We start from the raw sequence: 21,233 nt of genomic DNA on the forward strand, positions 1-21,233 counted from the left end.
AATAATCCAAGTGTGCCACACACATGCTTTTGGATTGAAGTGGGATATTCATAATCTGCAGAGCAAATCTGGCCCGCATTTATACCAACCCAAATCATTGTATAAGCAATCTGCCCTGATTTACAACTGAGATCCTCACTAAAGACAATCAGGTTATACAATTGCAATTAGAATGTATTAACAATCCTGTTAATCATCAGCAATCCAGAGAAGAAACCAATTCTCAGTCTTCCAGAGATCTGCTCATCTATATTGCTAAGCAGTGTAAAAAGTAATAAAGATCAGTATGTGTTATTAATATGTAGTCCCCTTACACACATTACAAGTAAAAATTTGACACTACTACATAGTTGCTTTTCAGATAGAATCCCTTTCAAACGAAAAAACTAAAGAGACTGTTCTGTGTTTATGGACACCAATGATTGCAATGGGCTTTTTGGAAAACAAAAATGCTTTTCTCTAATATTTTGGTGGATCTGACAGGTACTAGATAAGGTCAGCAGTAGAAATAGAGAAATATGAAAGAAATGCACATCTTGTAGTGTTTTCAACCCATATCAATTAAGAAGAGGGAATTCTCACAAGAAAGTCTGTTCTTATGGAGATATCTGATCTGACCAAAGTGGCTTGTCCATACAAGTGATAAAATCCTAACCCCAGGGAGGTCAAGAAAGACCTGGGCTACTTGACTGAACTGTATCTGCCATGATGCAACTTCTGGTTGAATTGACACTGCACATCATGGGAGTTATGTGAATACGTCATGGGAGATTAATCTAGCAAGGCATCCCGCCCCACAAGAAGTGAGTCATGAAGTACTTGAATGATAGCTCCTATGAGGCACCATGATCATTTAGGGGAACCCAGATTATTGTTGATCCAAAATAAAAATAAATGTTTTCATTTGGTTCAACAAAACAGAAAAGAAATATTTTAATTTTGGAATGTGAACTTTTTCATTGAGGGCAGCAATGTCAAAATGAAATATTTTGATGTTACTGGACTGAATTTTTTGGGGACAAATGCTATTTCAACTTTTCACGTTGATTTGGGATTTTTCCCCCAAATATTGGAATTCCCTATAAGATGGAATTCTTGATGTTTGATCAGCTTTGAGCCCTAGTCTACACTAGGGAATTATTTCAAAATAACTCCCCTTATTTTGGAATAACAAGCAGAGCATCCACACTACTAAGCCCATTATTTTGAAATAACAGGGTGGTTATTTTGAAATAATAGCTCCTGCTTTCCACAAGGAATAACACTTATTTCGAAACAGTTATTTCTAAGTAGTGGTAGTGTGGATACTCTGCTGCTGCTATTTCAAAATAACTACTCCTCAGAATCATTCAAAGTAATTACTCCCCAGTGCTTCCCGGGGGTCTAAGTTCAGGGAGTGCATCCATGTTAATGAAAGTTTCCTCAGACTAATTTTGAGGCTTCCCTGTGGTATGGATATTCTATTTTGATTTTGTTATTTCAGGAGTTATTTAGAATTTAGTCATTTCAGAATAATTTCCTCATGTAGCCAGGCCCTAATATATACATAACTGTTCACAAATACTCCACATCTCTGAATTTCCTTCACTTCGTTCTCTAAATAATAACACTAATTTCTTATTATTTCCTCTCATTTCTTTGTTGCTGTTACCAAATAAGGAAATGTCCTCTAAAAAATCTGGAATCACTGAATCCAAGCAAAATACTGAATTTTCTAACCCCAACAGTTGGTATGGCCTGTTGTCCCTGAATATCCCCAGCCTGTCTGAAATGCTGCTTCTTTTCAGCAAGGGATGAAGCAAATTTTGGCCCTACAATGGGCACTCATAGCATTGATTCTTCTTCCTCTTCTGGCCACATGAAAGAGAAGATGCCTAAATTGCACAATAATCTAATTACTCTCATGCATAAGTACCATTCAATTCTCTCAGCAGCCACACTAATTCAAAGTTCCGTAGTAGTATTTTTTCCAGCAGTAATTTACATGATTTACTTTTGTTGTGGCTAAATGGAGGAAACCCCTTTAGCTGGAACATTATCCTCTAGAGTTAAAGCTCTATTAAAGAAAGAAAAACACAATGGAAGTGGCACACTCATTTACCACACAGATTAATATTCAGTCTTCCTCTGCATCTAGGGCCTCCGCAGCCCAGGCCGAGCCTTCTGAGGAATTGCAAAGAGGATCCAGGACTCTAACCTTTGGACCTTTTGCAATTTGCTCTGAACTTTCTAAACCATTTGCCTTAGCTGCTTGCAACAGACTATATAAATCCAGGTCCAAGTCAGGAGGCTCATTCTCCCCAGAAACGTGGGCAGAGGAGGGGAAGGGAGAAAGAAAGAGAACTGAGGGGACAGCAGCAGTAGGGTCCAGTGCTCACCATGGGCCCTCTGCAGCTCCAGCTGCTGCTGCTGCTGCTGCTGAGCTATGATGTCCTCACTGGTAAGTAGCATCTTGCACGCCAAGGCTTTTTTTGCAGCTTTATGTGGGACTCTTCAATTATTAAAATATCAGGAAGGGGGGAAATATTAATGGGACGTGGATCACAGAATCGGAAAAGCAAAGGTTGGGAAAGAAGTTATCTAGCTTCTTTTCAGGACAATATTGTTTCCTAATAGCAGGATCCAGATTGAATTTGTACAAGGAAAAGTTGGAAATCTCACCATTTTTTGGTTTATTTTTAATGTATTTTACAACTTACATGGTGTCACAATCCTTGATTTTTGTCCAGCTGCTTTACAGTGGTCATGGTGGTCCCCTGCAGACTATTCTGCAGATTTAGCGTGGTCATTGCTAAAATATTTTACTGCAAACAAGTGTGATGAGATAGGAGTGATAAAGCATGATGGCACTAGGTAGGAGGCACTGTATGTGAAATAGCCAATTTGTATTAAAAGATGACAGTAGCACTGTAGTAATTTTGATTAAGTAAGTAAAAATAAATCTTGTGTGATTTGGGAAAAAATGAATGTGGTGTGGTGTAGTTATAAGCTAACACCCTCCTGCCCTAGGAGATTCTGTTTAAATTGTTTGATGGTACTGTAATTTGTAAAATGTTTCGGGATTCTTCAGGAGGAAAGATATGCAGGTCCAATCCTTCATCATTGAAATAAATAGGCATTTAGCAGGATCTGGTCCTATGTATAGGCAATGATAATATTGATCCTCAATGTCCCTTTATCAACTTCACTGAAGTTGCATTAAGGATGTATTTGGTCCTGTACATTGTTACTAGTATTATTATTGTTATTACATTACATGAAATAAATTGGTTTTTTTTCCTAATACAAAACAATATGAGTGTGATCAGAAAAGTCCAACAAGTCAGTGAGCTTTGAGTCAAGCCCCATGTCCTTAAAATAATTGTCTCTGTATTGAAACTAATCTTACCTGAATGCATAGCTTTATGCAATCCAAATATTAATTACATTAAACACATTTTTCAACAAGTATCAAATATCTGTCATCCACACAGCTGACTCTTAATTATCTACTTTTTGCCAGTGTGCACATTTTATAAATCAGACTTAAAAATTGAGATTTCTTGCTGCTTCTTAATCAAGATTTAACAGCAGAGAGCTGTACAGAGGTCTCAAATAGTAAAGCGATTATTATTTTTAAAAAGGAAATGGTGATGCAGTACAGTTATGAGTCTATTATGCACAATTTTCATAATTTAAAGCTTAACTATAATTTTTAATGATGTAAAGACAGTATATGCTCTGATGCAGTCTGTCATCAATTGACTATACTACTTTCCCCATCATAATGCTTTTTTATCATTATGCTTTTTACATTTGGTGCCTGGTCATACACCAGTAATATTAAGGAGCACTTTGCTACCGATTTCAGTGAGATGAGGATCAGATCCTGACTTGCTTATTCACACAATTCAGTCATTTGCAATATTTTTTAGGTCTGCACTTTTTAAGTTGATATCAACGTTTTTTCTTTTACCTCGTTGTGCTCAGAACTAAGCCCTCGCTGTTAGTACAAATTAGCAGGGCCCCATTGTGTCTGCACATCTTTCCCTCAATAATGGGCAACATTTACATATTTATTTTCATGTTATTTGTTTAATATTAATGCTTTCTATATGTTTTATTTCATGCTTTGCTTTTTTACAGATGATGGGCCTGAAAATGGAAATCCAGCCTGCTCAAGTAAGAGTTCTCCCTTTGTATTTCACTGTTTAAATGGGCTAGACTCCTAAAGTTGAGGTGTTTTGTTTTTTGTTTTCCATTTGTATACATCCCTTCCTTTAAAAATAGCTGCAGCAAAAACAATGGTCCATATTCTGGAGTCCTTACTTTGTCAAAACTCCTGTAGCCTTCAGGCCTTAGAAGGTCTCAGGCATATACCCCTATCAATTTTAAGATATTTCGCCAGCCTGAAAAGAGGTGATCATGCCACTGCATTTGACATAACATTCCATAAAGAAATGCCGCATTTATTTGCTTGGTTAATTTTCAAAAGTCCATTATTTTGGAAATTCCTTTTCTCTAACTTTGAAGATTTAACAAGGAAATTGTGTACATTTCATTTCAATGTACAATGGTGTTCTCACTCCTGATTTTACTCCTCTTTTCTATTGCTAAACACAGATATTTGGCTCAGATAGCTAAATAAATATCTGTAGAATATGTCAATAATTCTATCAGCCGGGATAATAATTTATTAAACCAATCTAGTCAAGAAATAGGAAATGCTGACTTCATGCACAACCTTTGTAATGAACCCTGGTTGGCCCTAACTGATTGGCTGGATACATAATGTTCCCCTGAAGGGTCAGTGTCCAACCAGTTGATGTTTTTCTCTTTGTCCTTGATGAGCTTTTGTGTTTTCTTATTTGACACTTTAGCACCATCTACAGGTAATCACGATAAATTTATCTGAGACAATTCAGAGATTTTTTCCCTGTAGTTCACTGTCAAATTTTCAACTTTATTTTTATTTACTCTTTCCATCATTGTCTATTTCTTTTATTATAAGTGAGCTTCATGTTAAAAACTGGGAATGAAACAATAGTGGGAAGGAAATTATGTCTCCTAGAATTAGTATAACATATCTCTGTATTCTGAGAATTGATGAAAGTATACAAACAATTATCGCATGGTAGAGCCTGGGGTAGCCAAAGTTTACATAGATAGCCTTCAAACTTATAGTATTTATTATAATTGGTTATTAATAATCAAATCAAAGGTGTCAGAAATAAAATACTTGACATCTCAGATTCTGGAAATCCAAGGAATAAAACTCTCATTTACAATCCTCATGATGCCAGAATAAATCCTGGACCAGATGCTTAGCTGGTGTAAACTGGCATAGTTTGACTTCAAAAAAGCTATTACAATTTACACCAACTGAGAATTTGCCTCTTTGATTTTAAATTATTCAGTCTCATACCTTCCTCTCCTAAGATGTATAACTTGCTTTTAAGATGTCTCTGTCTTCCCCTCTAAAGTGTTATTCTTATCCCAAAATATAAGGGAAGTAATAAAAATCTTACCAGATTCTACACAGACAATCTCTGCTGACAAAGTAAAATGTGTTTGTTATAGGAGTGTGGCTGTGAATATGATACACTTCACTAACCTAAACACTGTGCTGGAATAAAGAGACAAAACTATTAATTTCACTGAAGTTCTGGAATGGGGATTATTATTTCCACTCCATTTTCTATATATACCCTTCAACTTCAATCATGTGCAATTCCTGGACAAATTAGCTATTATAGTTTTGGGAGTTGTGGGGTGGGTTGTTGTTTTGTTTCATTTTGAATTGAGATCGTACAAATTTGAGCTGAACTCTCCAGTCTCAGTGGCAAAGAAGCAAACACTACTTTTAAAGAAAATACGTAAGACGCTTTTTTAAAAAAAAATTGTCAAATTAATTGTCTGCCTAGAATCATAGAAAGGGGAGGCTGGAAAGGATATTGAGAAGCCATTAAGTTAAGCCTCCTGTGCCAAGGCAGGACCAAGTGAACCTAAACCATCTTCCTTATACGTTTCTCTAATGTGCTCTTTAAAACCTCCAATGATGGGGAGTCCACAATTTCCCTAGGAAACCTCTTCTAGAATTTAACTAGAGATATCGTTAGAAAGATTTTCTTAATATCTACCTTAAATCTCCTTTTCTGCAGTCCCTTACTTCTTTTCCTATCTTCAATGGAAATGGAGAACTATTGATCACAGTCATCTTGACAACAGCCCTTAACATATTATCAGATCCCCCTTCCAACTTCTTTTCTCAAGATCAAATATGTCCACTTTCCTAACCTTTACTCATTTTTAGCTGAGACTTAACCAATGCTGAGTAGAGTTGGACAGTTACCTTCTGTGTCTCACATATGACACTCCGGAGTGATATTAGGACTTTTGCAACTGCTTCACTTAGTTGCCTCATTCAATTTGCAATCCACAGTAGTTCCAAGAACCTTTCCAATAGTATTACTGGCTAGCCCAATTATTCCGCAATTTGCATTATGTAGCTATGCATTATATAGCAATTTGCATTTTGTCTTTATTGAACTTCATCTTACTGACATCAGATCAATTTTCTAACATGCCAAAATAATTTTGAATTCTAATCCTGTCTTCCAAAGTGTTACAGGCCCTCCAATGGAGGTATCATAGGCACATTTTAAAAGCATAATCTTAACTCCATTATCTAGGTCATGCATGAAAGTATTTAAGTTTGAAAGGATTATATTTTTATTGGCAAATGTGGGTAAATATCAATTTGACCATAGAAACAGAAACCAATGAACAAATATTCCCATCCATAATATTATATATTTACCAATAGGCAAAGTAAGAAAAGTGCTGCTTGAGAACTTACTAGAATTTAAAAGAATATTAATTTTGTATATTTTGACATGTGGTATTGACAATTTGTGTTTTAATGGTTATAAAGCTTTTACTTTTTGAATTTCAGTATGTAATGTCCTTAAATAATTATTGTTTGACCGTGACCCCTTAATTTCCTGCCACTGTGAAAACATAAATAAATGTTATAAAAGATCTAAAATATATAATGCTGCACAAATGTGCAAATTTAAATAAAGATTTATTTAAATGAACAGTTATATTATCTATCATAATGATAAAAAAATTCAATTATGCCAAGTCTCAAAATATTGAATAGCGCCATACCCACAACCCACTCCTCTGAGATACACTAAATACAACTTCCCAGTTTGACAATGAACCACTGAATATGGTATTTTCAACTAGTTTTGCACCAACCGTATAGTAATTTCATCTAGACCACATTTCCCACATTTGCTTTGAGAATGTTATCTGGGACTATATCAAAAGCCTTAATAAAATCAAGATATATCACATCTAATGCTCCCACCCTCTGCTGTAAGCCAGTTATCCTGCCAAAAAAGGAAACTAGGCTCGTTTGGTATGATTTATTCTTGACAAATTCATGCTAGCTATTCCCTATAAGCCCTAATATTCTCAGGGTGCTTACAATTATATTTTTCAATATAAACATTTTTGTTTGAGTATCTTTCCAGGTGTTAAGTTGGGCTGACTGGTCTATAATTTCCCATGTCCTTTTTTCTCATCTTTTTGAGGTTATGTACTAAGTTTGCCCTTCTCCATTCCTCTGGGACCTCGTCTATCCTCCAGGAGTTCTCAAATGTAATCACTAACAGTTCCAAGTTTTCCTCAAGCAAAGTTGATTTGGATACATCTAATTTATCTAAATATTCCTTAATCTGTTCTTTCCCTATTTTGGCTTGCATTCCTTCCCCCTTGCTTTTTAAATATTTGGCTTGCATTCCTCTCCCTCCTTCTTCTTGTTAATGTTAATATTGTTGAGTATTTCACCACCATTAACTATTTTAGTGAAAACTAAAGAGAAATAGGTTATTGCCAGCATATTGCTTTTTATGTTCCATGCTAGATGTAACTCATTCTGTGCCTTAGTCTTTCTGATTTTGTCGCTACTTGAGTGTGCTATTCTTTTTACTCCTCCTTAGCAATTCTTCCATGTTTCCACTTTTTGTAGAATTTTTAATCTTCAAATCATTGAAGAGATCCTGAGCCTTTTTCTTGTTATCTTTCTTTTGCATGACTTCATTTGTCCCTTAGATTTTCTTCCAGTGAGGCCTATGTTCCTAACTATGCTTATCATTGATTTTTAAATGGAGAAAATCAGAGCTGCATAGACTATAAAGCCAGAAGGGATCATTATGAGCATCTAAGCTGATATTGCATAACACAAGTCAAAGGAGCCAATAATTTCTGTAGCAAGGCCATAACTTTTAGGAGCTATATCACAAATTTTTAAAAAACATTATATCTTGACTTAAAGTCTTCAAGCAATGACAACTCACCACAACCCTTTTACAGATTTATCTTAAAACAAAAACACCTTATGTACAAAACCAAAGAAGAAATCAGCTATGGGGATATGATAATACAGGGATACTCAACTTTGGAAGCCTCAGGGGCCACAATGATACAGCATATGCTGAGGGCCGCAACCTAAGTGTGGTTGCATATACATGCAAATATATGAGCAAACAGCTTTTCACAATGACGGGCATGAATGCAAAGCACTTCACTCAATGCCCCAGCGCTCCCGGCACCTCCTCCCTGGAGGCTAGAAATGCTGACATCCTGTACCCGTCTGTTCTAGCCAGCCTGTCTGCCCGAGTCTTTCAATGCTCACCTCTGAGAGATGCCTCGCCATTGTGGCCACATGTTGAGCCCCGCGTAAACCCAAACTGAACCGCAAGTCACATGCAGCCCACGGGCTGCATGTTGAGTAGCCCTGTGCTAATATTTCTCAAATTTCTGGTATTATTTCCAATTAGCACAATGGTATTTGGGTCTGTATTATGATGATCTAAATATGCATGTGTCTGTGTTATTCATATTCATATTTTTCTAATTGCAGAAGATGCAGCCAGATTTAAACCTTTCAGAAAATATGTTTACAACTATGAAGCAGAAATAGCAAGTGGAGTGAAAGGAACAGCAGATTCACGAAGTGGCTCTAAAATTACCTGCAAGGTAAGGGAAGAGGAATAAATAACCAGCTACAATCAGAAAAAGGATAATGGCCAACAAGGGGATTACCCTTCCCTCTTATCTTCCATGTCCTCCATCTCCATTCCTCTTCAATTTTCAATAATTTATGTGGTGAATGCAGTGCTTGTGGAAAGGCATTTGAAAGCCTTGCAGTCTGAAGCCCTTTATTTTCTGACAGATGAGGCCGTGGCAAGACTGGCAGAGTTTCTTCACTCTACTCTGCCAATGCTGCCAGGCTTTTCTACTTCTAGAGAAGAGGTGGCAGAGTTGGTAACTCAGTCAAGTCTCATTCGGTATTTGACTTATCCTCCAAGTCTGCCTGTAGAAGCATCCAATGTTTTCTACACTTATTCACTAGACTGAGACTCCTAATTGATCAGTTGATTTGATGCAGGACACTACATACATATCAGGTGGTGACAGCTCCCAATTATCATCTTGGGTCAGGCTCTGGTATCCCCTAGGAGTGAAAGACTCCATTGATCATTACTAGTCTGATAACCTATCCCATTCTCCTTCCAACTTCCTCAAAAAGTCACATTTCGCAGGATTACTTCATTAACTCTGTAACTGGGCAAATAGCTTTTAGTAAGTATTACAGTGTTCTGCCAAGCAACTCAATACTTGTCTATGTAATGCAAAAATTTCTTTACAAATTCTGAAGACAGGGTCAAGACCCACAATTGCAGAAGGCTGGTTTGCATCTAGTATGCAGTATGGTGTGGCACAAATTGTCAATGTTGCTCATTAGACATCTTCATGTTTGCTCTGCTTGAAGTGTACTCAATTTTGACACACATTCCATATGAAAGAAAACTTATAAAGGCTTGATTCTGCTCCCATTAAAATCGATGGAAGTGAAATCACGTCACCATCATTACTGTAAGAATATCTACAGATATTCATGTCATAATATTTTAAGTTTCAATATTTTGACAAAAAAGTTTTTTGCCAAAAAAATCCCAATTTTACGAGCTGTAGCTATAAATATTATTTGGTTAATAATAATTTCTGGACTTTATAATAACATTGGATCATGCCATATTCACCTTCCTTTCCTAGATAGTTCTGCTGATAGCAGTAGGACTGGAATAGAGTGAGGAGGATTTGGTCCATTGTATATATTTCATAAGATAGTCTTTTTAAAAGATTTGAGAATCTAAGCCAAAATACAAAATATTTTTATTCCAGAATGTTCTGACAGGCCCTTATGGGAAAGCAGATACTTTTTTCAACAACAACAACAACAACAACCATCATTCTATTGAAAACCACAATATTTGCTTGAAAAATATTTTAAACAGAAAATTCTCTGACAACCCCAAATAAGAACTGGATCGTATCATGTTTAGTAAAATGGGTGGAGCAGTGGACCTAAATGTTTTGCTATTGACTTACTATGTGTCCATGCAAAAGTCTTTCTCTCAGTTTACCCATTATTAATATACGGGATATATTATTAATTAGGTGTATTTCCATATCTTTTAGGGGCCCTAGTCAAAGACCAGGGACCCCCTACATGCTAGGGGCTCTGCCAATTTAAATAACTTTTACTCCACCTGGGTATTGTAGGTCTATTTTAACCCCTCTTTGATCTTCACACAGAAACTGCTATAGAACTGCATGGTGCACTTTAAAAATAAACTTTAGACAATCTCCCGTATCTTTAAAAATATGAACCACACAGTTCTGCAGCAGTGACAGCGAGAAAGGAAGCAAACTTGTGCTATGTATGTTTTCAGATTGAGCTGGAGGTCCCACAGATGTGTAGCTTCACCCTGAAGGCAAGCCAGTGTACCCTGCGAGAGATGTTTGGTGTGGATGCCGAGGGAAAGACTCTCCTGAAAAAGTCAAAGAACTCGGATGACTTTGCCAGAGCCATGGCCCAGTGAGCAAACAGTTACTATTATCTTTGCTAACAAATTCACCCTTATTTAATTTGGGAGAGACTATGACTTCACAACCTGCCCAGTCCTTTACAAGGGACTGTGTATGGCAGTGGCATCCCAGACTTGGGAATGAGTTGGGGATGCTGAGAAAGCAGGAGGCTGAAGAGAGCTTGTGCTTTCTGTATCTTTAAAAATATGAACAACATGGTTCTGCAGCAGTGACAGTGAGAGAAGGAGCAAAGATGTGCTATGTATGTTTTCAGATAGGCTCCCTGATTCTGAGCCATCTGCTTGTGGCACAACTCAGGGCTGCACAGGGACAGCCTTGAATTATTTCACTGAAAGGTTGGGTGCAGCAAAAATCCCTGTCCCATCCACATCTAACAATCAAATGTCCGCAGTATGCTTCCTTCTCTTCCTTATATCAGGAGTGTGAGGGAGTGTCTGGTGTACAAGTTAGCATAGTACACTTTGACAGCTTTTTACCAGAAGAAAATTCCTCTGAACATGAGAAATCTGTGAAACCCCCTTTCTAAATAATTCCCTAATGTTATTACCCTATCCAGCACATCTTAGGCCATAGAATTGCACCCATGGATTCTTGTATCAAGCAAAATAAGAAAGAATAAATAAAGAAGCAATATTACATTATATGCAGTGAATCCAAGGCCACTATTTCTCATGAAAAGGGGAAGGGAAAGATACAGAAATTGGTTTATTAGGGAATATTTTAAATGCAATTTTCAACTATTTGGAACATGTGTGTTCATAGAATCCTTAGCCCAATGGAGTCCAAACTTGTTTAACGTTTTGGGGATCCACATTAATACAAATGAATATTAATACATAATTCTATATCTAGATACCCATGGAATGCATGGCAATAAATCAAGATGGCAAGCTGTTGGCTGGCTTGTTTCTATCTTTGTCTCACACCTACTGTCTTTTTGGGAGGCAGGTACGAGCTAAAATTCAGCACTCAGGATGAGAAGAAGATCCAGCTGTATTCAGAGAAGGATGAACCAATGAATATTCTTAACATCAAGAGAGGGATCATCTCAGCGCTTATTGTGCCAACAGAAACAGAAGACAATGTAAAAACAATCTCCATGGTGAGAAATTGAGCATTAGTGCATTTGCTTCTTTAAGAAAAGCAGCCAAACCCACTAAGTGGGCTCTGTCCTGAAGTTCTCTCTCAGAAAAATGGCATGTCAGACTAGACTTGAACTCTTTTGGTAACATGAATAATTATGTTATATTTCCTGCTTTCCAGGATACTATATATGGAAAATGCGACAGTGAAGTTGAAATCAAGGATAGGAAAGGGAACATAGCATCAGTTATTTCAATTAATAGAAACCTGAAAACCTGCGAAAACTTCAATCCCATCAGAGACTATGTCAGCCCAATTGCCCTCATAAAGGGACTGGTAAGTACATCAGAGAATAATGTTATGTCAGAAAGGACTTCATTATATTTATTTTAATTCTTCAATATCTGACCATCTGCTTTTGCTTCCTGCCCTTAGTGGTAATTAATGGAAAATATGAAATTTGGGAAATGAATATAATCACAACTTCTTTCACATTGTTCTCATTATCTGTATCACTTTTCCACAAGCTTAATACTGTCAGGTGTACAGCACCTTATAAGATCAGGCCCAAGGTTTTATAGAAATCCCATTAATCTTTATTAGCCAAACCTTTCAACATGCACATGCATATTGCATATAACCAGCATACATGTGCAAGTAGCCTTGATTTGCACATATATGTTTAGGTTTCATCACGGACCAAGGCAATTGCTTTGGCAAGCTCCATCTTCAAAGGCATTTCAGGATATTTGTGTATGCAACGAGGCCAGGTGCAAACACACATACAGACACACACACCTTGGAAGATTTGTTCATGTACCGACTGTTCCTGTGATTTTTCTTTTTAATGTTTGCTGTTGAAAATCGTAAAACCATTTGTAACTATGGAGCCCTTATAAGGACCGTAAAGTAAATTCACTGTTTTAAAGTGTTTAATTTATTCTAATCATTGCAAATTAATTCATAATGGTAAGAATCAGTGCTTAATTTGTGCCGGGACTTAACAGAACTGAGCCCTGGCACTTTTAGCCTTGGCACTTCAGAGTCCTGGCACCTCTTGAGCCCTAGCACCTAATTGTTTGAGCCCCAGCAACCTCTTGCATTACAAATTAAGCACTTGATAAGGGCATGTCCTTTCTTGTAGGCTGTAAGGGCTCAGTCCTATGGTACATACTCAGGCAAAGACTATATCAATGTCATTGACACTTGGGACAAGATATCCGCAGGAGTGTTGGATACGAAGGGACTGCAGGCTATGGACCAGTATTGGCACTCCCAATATGCTGTTACTATTAATGTTGCAGCCCAGGAACAATAGCCATCAGAAATGCGCTTTTTTCACTAATATATAATATGCTACATGTTCCTCACACGATGTTTTGCAGAACAGCCCATTAGCCAACCTGCTCAGCAGCAGCCAGTCCTGTCAGTACACTATTGATGCAAAGAAAAGGCATGTGGCTGAAGTAGACTGCCGAGAAAAACACCTGTTTCTGCCTGCCTCCCACAAGTAGGTGTCATGCCATATATCATTTCCCTTTCTTTGTAAATAGTCATAATGATTGGTAATGGGTCAGATTCTGCCCTGGCTTACTGCACATGCAATGCCAGGGCAGAATTCAACACAACTAAAGCACAACGAACACAGGCTTAACTAAAGGACTGCATTTTTATGTTGTTTATTAGAAATCAGTACGGTATGATGGCACAAGTCACGCAGACTCTGAAACTTGATGAAACCCCCAAAATCAACAACAGAAACTTTGATGAAGGTAGGATTAGCTTTGCTAAATTCAAAACCACCTACGATATAAAAGCAACATATCACCTTCAGAAAAGAAATGTTTATTTATCTAAATGTGATTTATATCTCGATTTGGGGAATCAAATGCACTATTCAGCCACCTCAGGGACTAAAAAGTTCATACAGATTCTGTTATTTAAACAGGAAGGATGCTTCAAGGAGTCAGAAACTAAAATGTCTCTGTGATGGCTAGTTATTGAGGTTCAGGCTCTTAGGCATGTGAGAGCAAGCAAGTAGGGTAGCCCAGGTCCTCCCACTCCACCAGGCTCCAGCTCAGGGCCCTGTGAGTGCTATCAAAGGTCCTTACAGCTGCCCTCCCTGGGAAACTTCCTACCACCCCACTATGGTTCAAAATTGCAGTCTCTGACAAGAAGGTGCCCTCAGCACTGGGCACTTCCTCAAGGTCGTGCTTCACACAGCAGTGTTCCCTGTCTCTCATAGGGCAGCATCTGCCTCCTCCTGTGACTTTCCCCCCCTAAATATCAGTGCCCAGACTCTGCTCTGTCGAGAGTCTATAGATAGCACAAGGGGAATCAATGCAAACAAACTGGGTTCATATGAGACAGAGAAGGAAAAGCCTTCGTCTCAGGGTGCATCTGAAACAGGCCCCCCCTTCTCTTCCCTTTCTTCCAGAAGTAGTTGTATGGAGAAGTCCTACTTTCCCTCAGCCCTTTATTCAGGAGCTACAGGCCCATTCTCTACCTTAGTCTGCCACCAGTGAGCTGTTCTCCCTTTAATTCCTCCTCCAGTCTGTACAAGTCTTACAAGCAGGGCAGGGCAAGGCTAGCAAAGCTCAGAGCAGCTCCATAACCCCTGCCGGGGGAGTCTGTATATCCCAGTCCTTACAGAAAGAAATAATGCTTTTCATGTTTGTTAGATAAACTGGAAAGGAGAGGACTTTCCTTGGAAGGTGCTGACACCAAATCCCTCCGGCATGGGGATGCTGTGCTGAAGGTCCTTCAGGAACTGCAGAAGCTGTCAGCCTCCCAGCAGAACCAGCAGAGAGCAAGCCTTTTTTACAAATTTGTAACGGGACTTAGAGGCTTACACAATGACACTCTGGGGTCTCTCGTACAGAAGATGATGGAAGCCTCAAGGTAATGGATAAAAAAAATTTAGTTCTTGCATTGTGCAAACAATGCCTGGCAACGTGGAATCAAATTTAATTCCAGAGGTGATGTTCTCCTTCAAGCGACATTCATCATAACCTAAAGTAATATCTTAAATGCTGTAATAGTTGGACCTTGGGAAAGGCCACTAAGACTATGTCTAGACCAGTGGTTCTCAACGTGGGCCATATGGCTCCCCAGGGGCCACGCCTTACTTCTAGGGGGCCACATGGAAAAAAACAGAACATTAGGGGGCCACAGTAAGTTTCTGAGGGGGCCACCCAAACTTAACTGCCAGGCGTATGATGAATGAGGCTCCGAAGGGGGCCATGAGCAAAAAAAGGTTGAGAAACGCTGGTCTAGACTACAGGGTTTTTTTTCGAAAAAAGTGGCGTTTTTCGAAAAAACATCACCTGCATCTAGACTGCCGCTGCGTTCTTTCGAAATTAAATCGAAAGAATGCGGCGGTTTTTTCGACAGTGGTAAGCCTCCTCTTTTGAGGAAGAATGCCTTTTTTCGAAACAGCTGCTTCGAAAAAAGGTGTTCTTGACTGCAAACAGGACTTTTTCGAAAGAGCATACAGATTGCCTCTCTCTTGAAAAAGCGGATCACTTTTTTGAAAAAGGTGTGGCTGTCTAGATAATCTCTTTCGAAAAAAGCTTTTTTGAAAGAAGCATGTAGTCTATATGTACCCTGAGAATTTGTGTATTTGAGTGAGAGACAGAAAGCTATTTAAATGTTATGCCACGTACAGAGAAGTCTAGCATGATAATAATTTACTTCAATGGGTTTATTCTGACCTTCCACAAGGTCGTCATATTTTTCATTTGCTCATTAACTGCTATTTTGATATATATAAATCCTTGTATAATATTGGGAAAGTAGACTCCTAAATGTAAATCACACTGTCCAGTATTGTATGGAATCCAATCCAGAACTTCTATCAATAGTCTCTCATTAATCATGTAATACATACTGCACACCAGCATAATAATTCCTTACCAGAGATGCCAGCCTCTCCTCTCTCCTGCCACCCTGTCACTTCTCATGCAGAGGTTACTACTATGTGATAAATCCAGATTAGAGCTGGAGTGGGGCTATTCAGGGAACCGATGTGATATCAGATGCTACTGCTACTTCCCATTTGTGGAAATCAAATTTTGTGGTCCAGGAGTTGTGCTCTGCCATTTCCTTCCTGGCAGCATTTTATTCCATTTACACATTTGCAGGAAAAAAGCAGACTCAGTTTAACTCATTAAATTATCCTGAGGGTTGTAACCTATTTTTGCATGTGAAGAGGATGGTTAGGGAGAGAAAGATGTAACTTGGCTGTTCTGTGTATGTATTGTGCCTACCACAATGGGTTCCTGGCTCATTATTGTGTTTCTAGGTGCTACAAGAATAAAAATAATGAATAAATATAACAGCAATATAATAACCAGCTATGGGCCACAAAAGGTTTATGATATTTATATAATTCAATGGCCATTTTTGTGATATGCTTAGAGACACACACAGATATCTGTATATATCACTCACACTAGAACGCATACAAATCTAGATACAGATGCAGAACATAAGAACAACCATACTGGATCACACCTAAGGTCCATCTAGCCCAGTATCCTGTCTTCCAACAGTGGCCAATGCCAGATGCCCCAGAGGAAATGAAAAGAACAGGTAATCATCAAGTGATCCCTCTCCTGTCATCCATTTCTAGCCTCTGACAAACAGAGGCTAGGGACACCATTCCTACCCATCCTGGCTAACCTCCATGAATGTATCTGGTTCTTGTTTGTACCCTGTTAAAGTACTGGTCTTCATAATTTCTTCTGGCAAGGAGTTCCATAGGTTGACTGTGCTCTGAAAGAAGAAAAACTTCCTTTTGTTTGTTTTAAACATGCTTCCTATTAATTTCATTTGGTGACTCCTAGTTCTTATGTTATGAGAACAAGTAAATAACTTTTCCTTATTCACTTTGTTCCACACCAGTCATGATTTTATAGAATATAAAAGATGTTGATGATACACATAGGGATGAAGAAGGATATGCCTGAACCAAAAGCCCAGTTCCAAATCTTCTTGACTTTGGGGCAAACTCTGAGTCTGAGCCATTCCATATTTCATGAAGTTCTGATTTGAATCTAAAATCTGTATGTCATGACCTCAAAGAGATCTAAAAACATTTCTTAATTATCAAAAAAATCTATCTTCATTAGAATATAGTTTAAACACACTTCCTGAATGTTTCTTTCCAATATGCAACATAGACCATTGGACTAATGAAAATAATCTCTTTCCCTTTCAGTTCTATCACAATGCAGGGTTTGATTCAGTGTGGTACTCCAGATTGCTTCGGTGCTATACTTCAGATAATAAGAACTGGAAATATCGACCCTCTTGTGGCTGATGCAGTCACATACAGCCTTGGACTCCTGCCTTTTCCATGTACCAAACGAATACGGGAAATTCTTAACATGGCCCAGTATCAGAAAAGTCGAGCTACATTCTATGCTTTAAGCCATGCTGTTACCAAGTGAGTATATATGCATTTGCTTATACATAAAAAAAGTGAGGAGAAACTCTGAAAGCAGTCATTATTTGGAGATTTAATCACTGAGGTTATGATGTGCAAATTGACTTAGGAAAGGATTCTCTACACACACCTAAGCAAAGTGTTTATGATGACTTCTGGTTCATTTCTGTCTTTGTTTAGCTTCTATGAAGACAAGAAAACTGTGACACAGGAAATAACAGATGTTGCAAACTTTATGGAGTCAATGATTGGCAGCGAATGCTCTGGGAATGATGAATTAACCTACCTCACACTTAGGGTATTGTAACTTGCCTTTCTCTTCATATAAACTATTATTTTAAAACCACAGCATGCAGGCTACCATTCTTGTTGATTGGGAAAATATGTGCATGACCTTGTTTGCAAAATTCACAGGCTATTGGAAACATGGGCAAAGCAATGGAGGTTGCTAATCCGAACCTGAAATCTGCTCTGAAGACGTGTATCAAGAGTGAAGTTGCATCACCTTCCGTTCAGAAAGCAGCCATCCAGGCATTGAGAAGAATGACTATCACTGATGAGGTAAATCAGTCTTTAAATCATTTGGATTGTTTTAGCCCCTTTCAGATGTATGTTTTGAGTTAATAACTAAACAAGCCAGACTTTCTCCATCCATGCGCATTTTTTGCTATTTCCCCATTATCTGTTTCCCTGCATTTCTTTAATATCCCTTCCTTCATTTTATTGAGTCTGATACTCCTCTCATAGAAGCTTTCTGCTGGTATAATGCACGCAAAGGGCCAGTGTTTTTGCTTGGGTGAATTAATATAGCTTCTGGGTGTTGAGCCTGCTTTACATAGGTTGCATTATGTGAGAAGAGAATTGGCTCCATCCATTGCTTTTTAATAGTGTCTTCAATGGATTAAAACATAGGAAAAAAGTAAAGCTGGTTGAGAAATTATTTCCTTTTGCCTAAGAAAAATGTCAAGCAAAAACTATTTTCATTATTCATCTAAATTTTTCTTCAGAAGTGTTTGGCCTTTTGTTGACAAAATAAAAACTAAACATATTTTGGCTTTCAGCAGCCCAAAAGCAAGTTTTCCTTTTCAGTTGCCGGACACCAAAATGAATTTAAGTTTTGACAAAAGTAGATTTTGTTCATGAAAATTTCCATACGAAAGTGTAAAGAGTGTTTTTACCAGTCCTAGAAATAAGGGGCTTCACTGCTCTATCAACTCAACAAGGTTACACTGATGTGGTTAAGGGAACAATTTGACCCAAAGTGTTGCAATCAGAGACTGACAATACCATCTGCTAGTCAGATTATTAGTGCACTGATGTACTTTTTGCTGTTGGTACAGGACCGTGCTGTGCTTCTTAAAGCTTTCCAAAGTGCAGATTCTCCAGTTGACAAACGTCTGGCAGCCTATCTCATGCTGATGAAGGGTCCTTCCCCGTCCGATCTTAGCAAGATCACTAGAGCGCTTGTAAAGGACAAAAATGAACAAGTGAAAAGCTTTGTTGCCTCTCACATTGCCAACATCTTGGACTCTGAAGAAATAGGCATCGAAGAGTAAGTATAATTATATTGACATTGTTGTCATAGGAACAAAATTCTAACTATCACTGGAATTCAGATGATCCCACCAAATGCTAAAGTCTAAGGGTGAACTGAAATTGCCTCATTAAAACAATTTAAAGTCAGAGGGCCAGATTGTCAGCCGGTGTAAATCAGAGGTTTCAATACAGCTATCCCAGCTTACATCCTCCTCGTTCTGGCTCCTAGCATTGCTTTTTTCTACATGAACAAGAGCACATCATCACTTAGTAGAATCAAGACACGTGGCACAAGAAATCTCTGTTGTTCAAAGACTAAATGATTTCTGAAATGTTAACTAACTATATTATAATTAATTTCCTTTTCCTTAGTCTTAAAGGCAAATTACAAGAAGCTCTTAAAGGATCTCAGATTCCAGCACCTAAGGACTTCAGAAAGTTTTCACAAAATTATCAGATTTCCAAACGTGTTTCCCTGCCTGGGAGTGATCCTGTCTCAGCCAAAGTAGAAGGAAATCTGATATTTGATCCAAAAACCTACATTCCTAAAGAAACCATGCTAAAAACTACTCTGCAGTTGTACGGACTTAGCCCAATGGATATCTTTGAGGTATAACAGATATCAAATCCTTACACTATTATTCAAGGTTTACATCTGTTATTTCTGTTCCCTTATATTGACTTGCAGTGAATAAATATGTTATTTTACAAGTATTGATCTAAACCCCATTGAGGTCAAAAGGAGCTTTTCCATTGACTCCAGTGGGCTTTGAATCAGATTGCTCCTTTCTTGGCACCCATTACCAATGAGTCTGGGAGCATTTCAGGTTTTGGTTGATTCATTCAGGATCTCATTTAATGTAAAAATCACCCCTATGTAACAAACCCACTTGAAGCACACGCATCGCATCATTAATGTCACACTTTAACACTCATTACATTTTAGAAAGTATATAAATAATTTGTAGATTTTTGTACTGATGAGAGCTGCAAGGGGTTAATTTCACCCCCAAAAAGATCACATTTTCTGGTCTCTGGCTGCAAGAATGTACTCTCTCTACAGCTCTCTATATTTGCAGTATTCATTTTGAAATGTACCATTTGTTCACCAGTATCTTTGCTGTAATGCTCCCTAGAAGCAGCGAATCTCTTTCAGTCATGACATTGTTTTATTGTGTTTCAGATCGGCATGGATGGAAAGAGTTTCGAGCCAACACTAGAAGCATTGTTTGGGGAAAAAGGATTCTTTCCTGACAGTGCCAGTAAAGCTTTATTTTGGGTTGATGGCAAAGTTCCAGAGCATGTTTCCAAGGTGCTTTTTGACTATTTTGGTTATTCCAAGGATGACAAACAGGATCAGGTATGCTTTCAGGTTCTTCCCTGGACAGTGTTTTATTAATATTTAGTGCACACGTGCATTTGTGTGCAGTACTTTCCAGCATGCATAATGTATTGTATAACTCGAACAAGGCCTTCTTGTTAACTTACAGAAGATAAAATACCTAGATACATCTAGCTTAAGGTGATTTTACTTTATTGCATTTCACAGAATCCTTTGTTTCAGGAACCTAAGTTCCTGAGTTCTGTCTTCAGTAAGGTTTTTGTGTGCAGACCATTATGTAACTGTATTAGGTGACTGATTCTCAGACTTGTTACAAGGGGATCTCATTGTGTGTCACTTTTTGACTGAATTCTCAGGATGTGATGAAAGCAATAATGCTGAACTTTCAAAAACTGATAAAAGAAATGGGAAATAAAGAAATTCCTGAAGGTAGGGCCTACCTCAGAATTCTAGGAGAAGAACTTGGGTACATGAAACTCAACGATTTAAATCTACTGGGCAATGTGATTTTAAAGAGCATCAAAACTCTGCAGGCCATTCCAGAAAAGGTATGTTTCTGAAGTGCAGAATGAACACACTTCACGCTATTTTCTGTCAAATGTTTATATATTTATCTTCTAAATAAACCAGATATTCAAATGGAGTACTAGTGGCTTAACAAGAAAACTACTTAAAATGTTAACCATTAAACAAAAAAAGAACTAAGGCTCTAAAATTATTTAGGTGCCTAACTAAATCAATCTAATGGGAGTTAGGCACCTAAATACCTTTGAGACTATAAGCCTAAGATAATTGTACATTTTGATAAGAGAAGAATGTGAAAGTCTTGAGATATGCATGGGTAATTTAAAGTCATCTTGATTTTGGAGATTTATA

At 37.9% G+C, this 21,233-nt stretch overlaps 1 protein-coding gene across 1 annotated transcript in view; it reads left to right on the plus strand.

Moving 5' to 3' along the window:
- Nucleotides 1-2,282: 2,282 nt before the first annotated feature.
- The window catches only part of APOB (apolipoprotein B), a 47,004-nt gene continuing 28,053 nt past the window's right edge, over nucleotides 2,283-21,233 (plus strand). The window contains exons 1-16 of the mRNA XM_075923425.1: nucleotides 2,283-2,440; nucleotides 4,126-4,161; nucleotides 8,915-9,030; nucleotides 10,791-10,936; nucleotides 11,896-12,049; nucleotides 12,211-12,366; nucleotides 13,416-13,540; nucleotides 13,717-13,802; nucleotides 14,712-14,931; nucleotides 17,252-17,479; nucleotides 17,660-17,777; nucleotides 17,894-18,040; nucleotides 18,820-19,031; nucleotides 19,388-19,625; nucleotides 20,199-20,375; nucleotides 20,714-20,905. Of these exons, the coding sequence (XP_075779540.1) occupies nucleotides 2,380-2,440; nucleotides 4,126-4,161; nucleotides 8,915-9,030; nucleotides 10,791-10,936; nucleotides 11,896-12,049; nucleotides 12,211-12,366; nucleotides 13,416-13,540; nucleotides 13,717-13,802; nucleotides 14,712-14,931; nucleotides 17,252-17,479; nucleotides 17,660-17,777; nucleotides 17,894-18,040; nucleotides 18,820-19,031; nucleotides 19,388-19,625; nucleotides 20,199-20,375; nucleotides 20,714-20,905 (2,412 nt within the window). The 5' untranslated portion in view covers nucleotides 2,283-2,379. The remainder of the gene's footprint in view (nucleotides 2,441-4,125; nucleotides 4,162-8,914; nucleotides 9,031-10,790; nucleotides 10,937-11,895; nucleotides 12,050-12,210; nucleotides 12,367-13,415; nucleotides 13,541-13,716; nucleotides 13,803-14,711; nucleotides 14,932-17,251; nucleotides 17,480-17,659; nucleotides 17,778-17,893; nucleotides 18,041-18,819; nucleotides 19,032-19,387; nucleotides 19,626-20,198; nucleotides 20,376-20,713; nucleotides 20,906-21,233) is intronic.

Source organism: Pelodiscus sinensis, chromosome 3 (genome assembly GCF_049634645.1).
Source record: "Pelodiscus sinensis isolate JC-2024 chromosome 3, ASM4963464v1, whole genome shotgun sequence".
Classification (NCBI taxonomy): Eukaryota; Metazoa; Chordata; order Testudines; family Trionychidae; genus Pelodiscus; species Pelodiscus sinensis.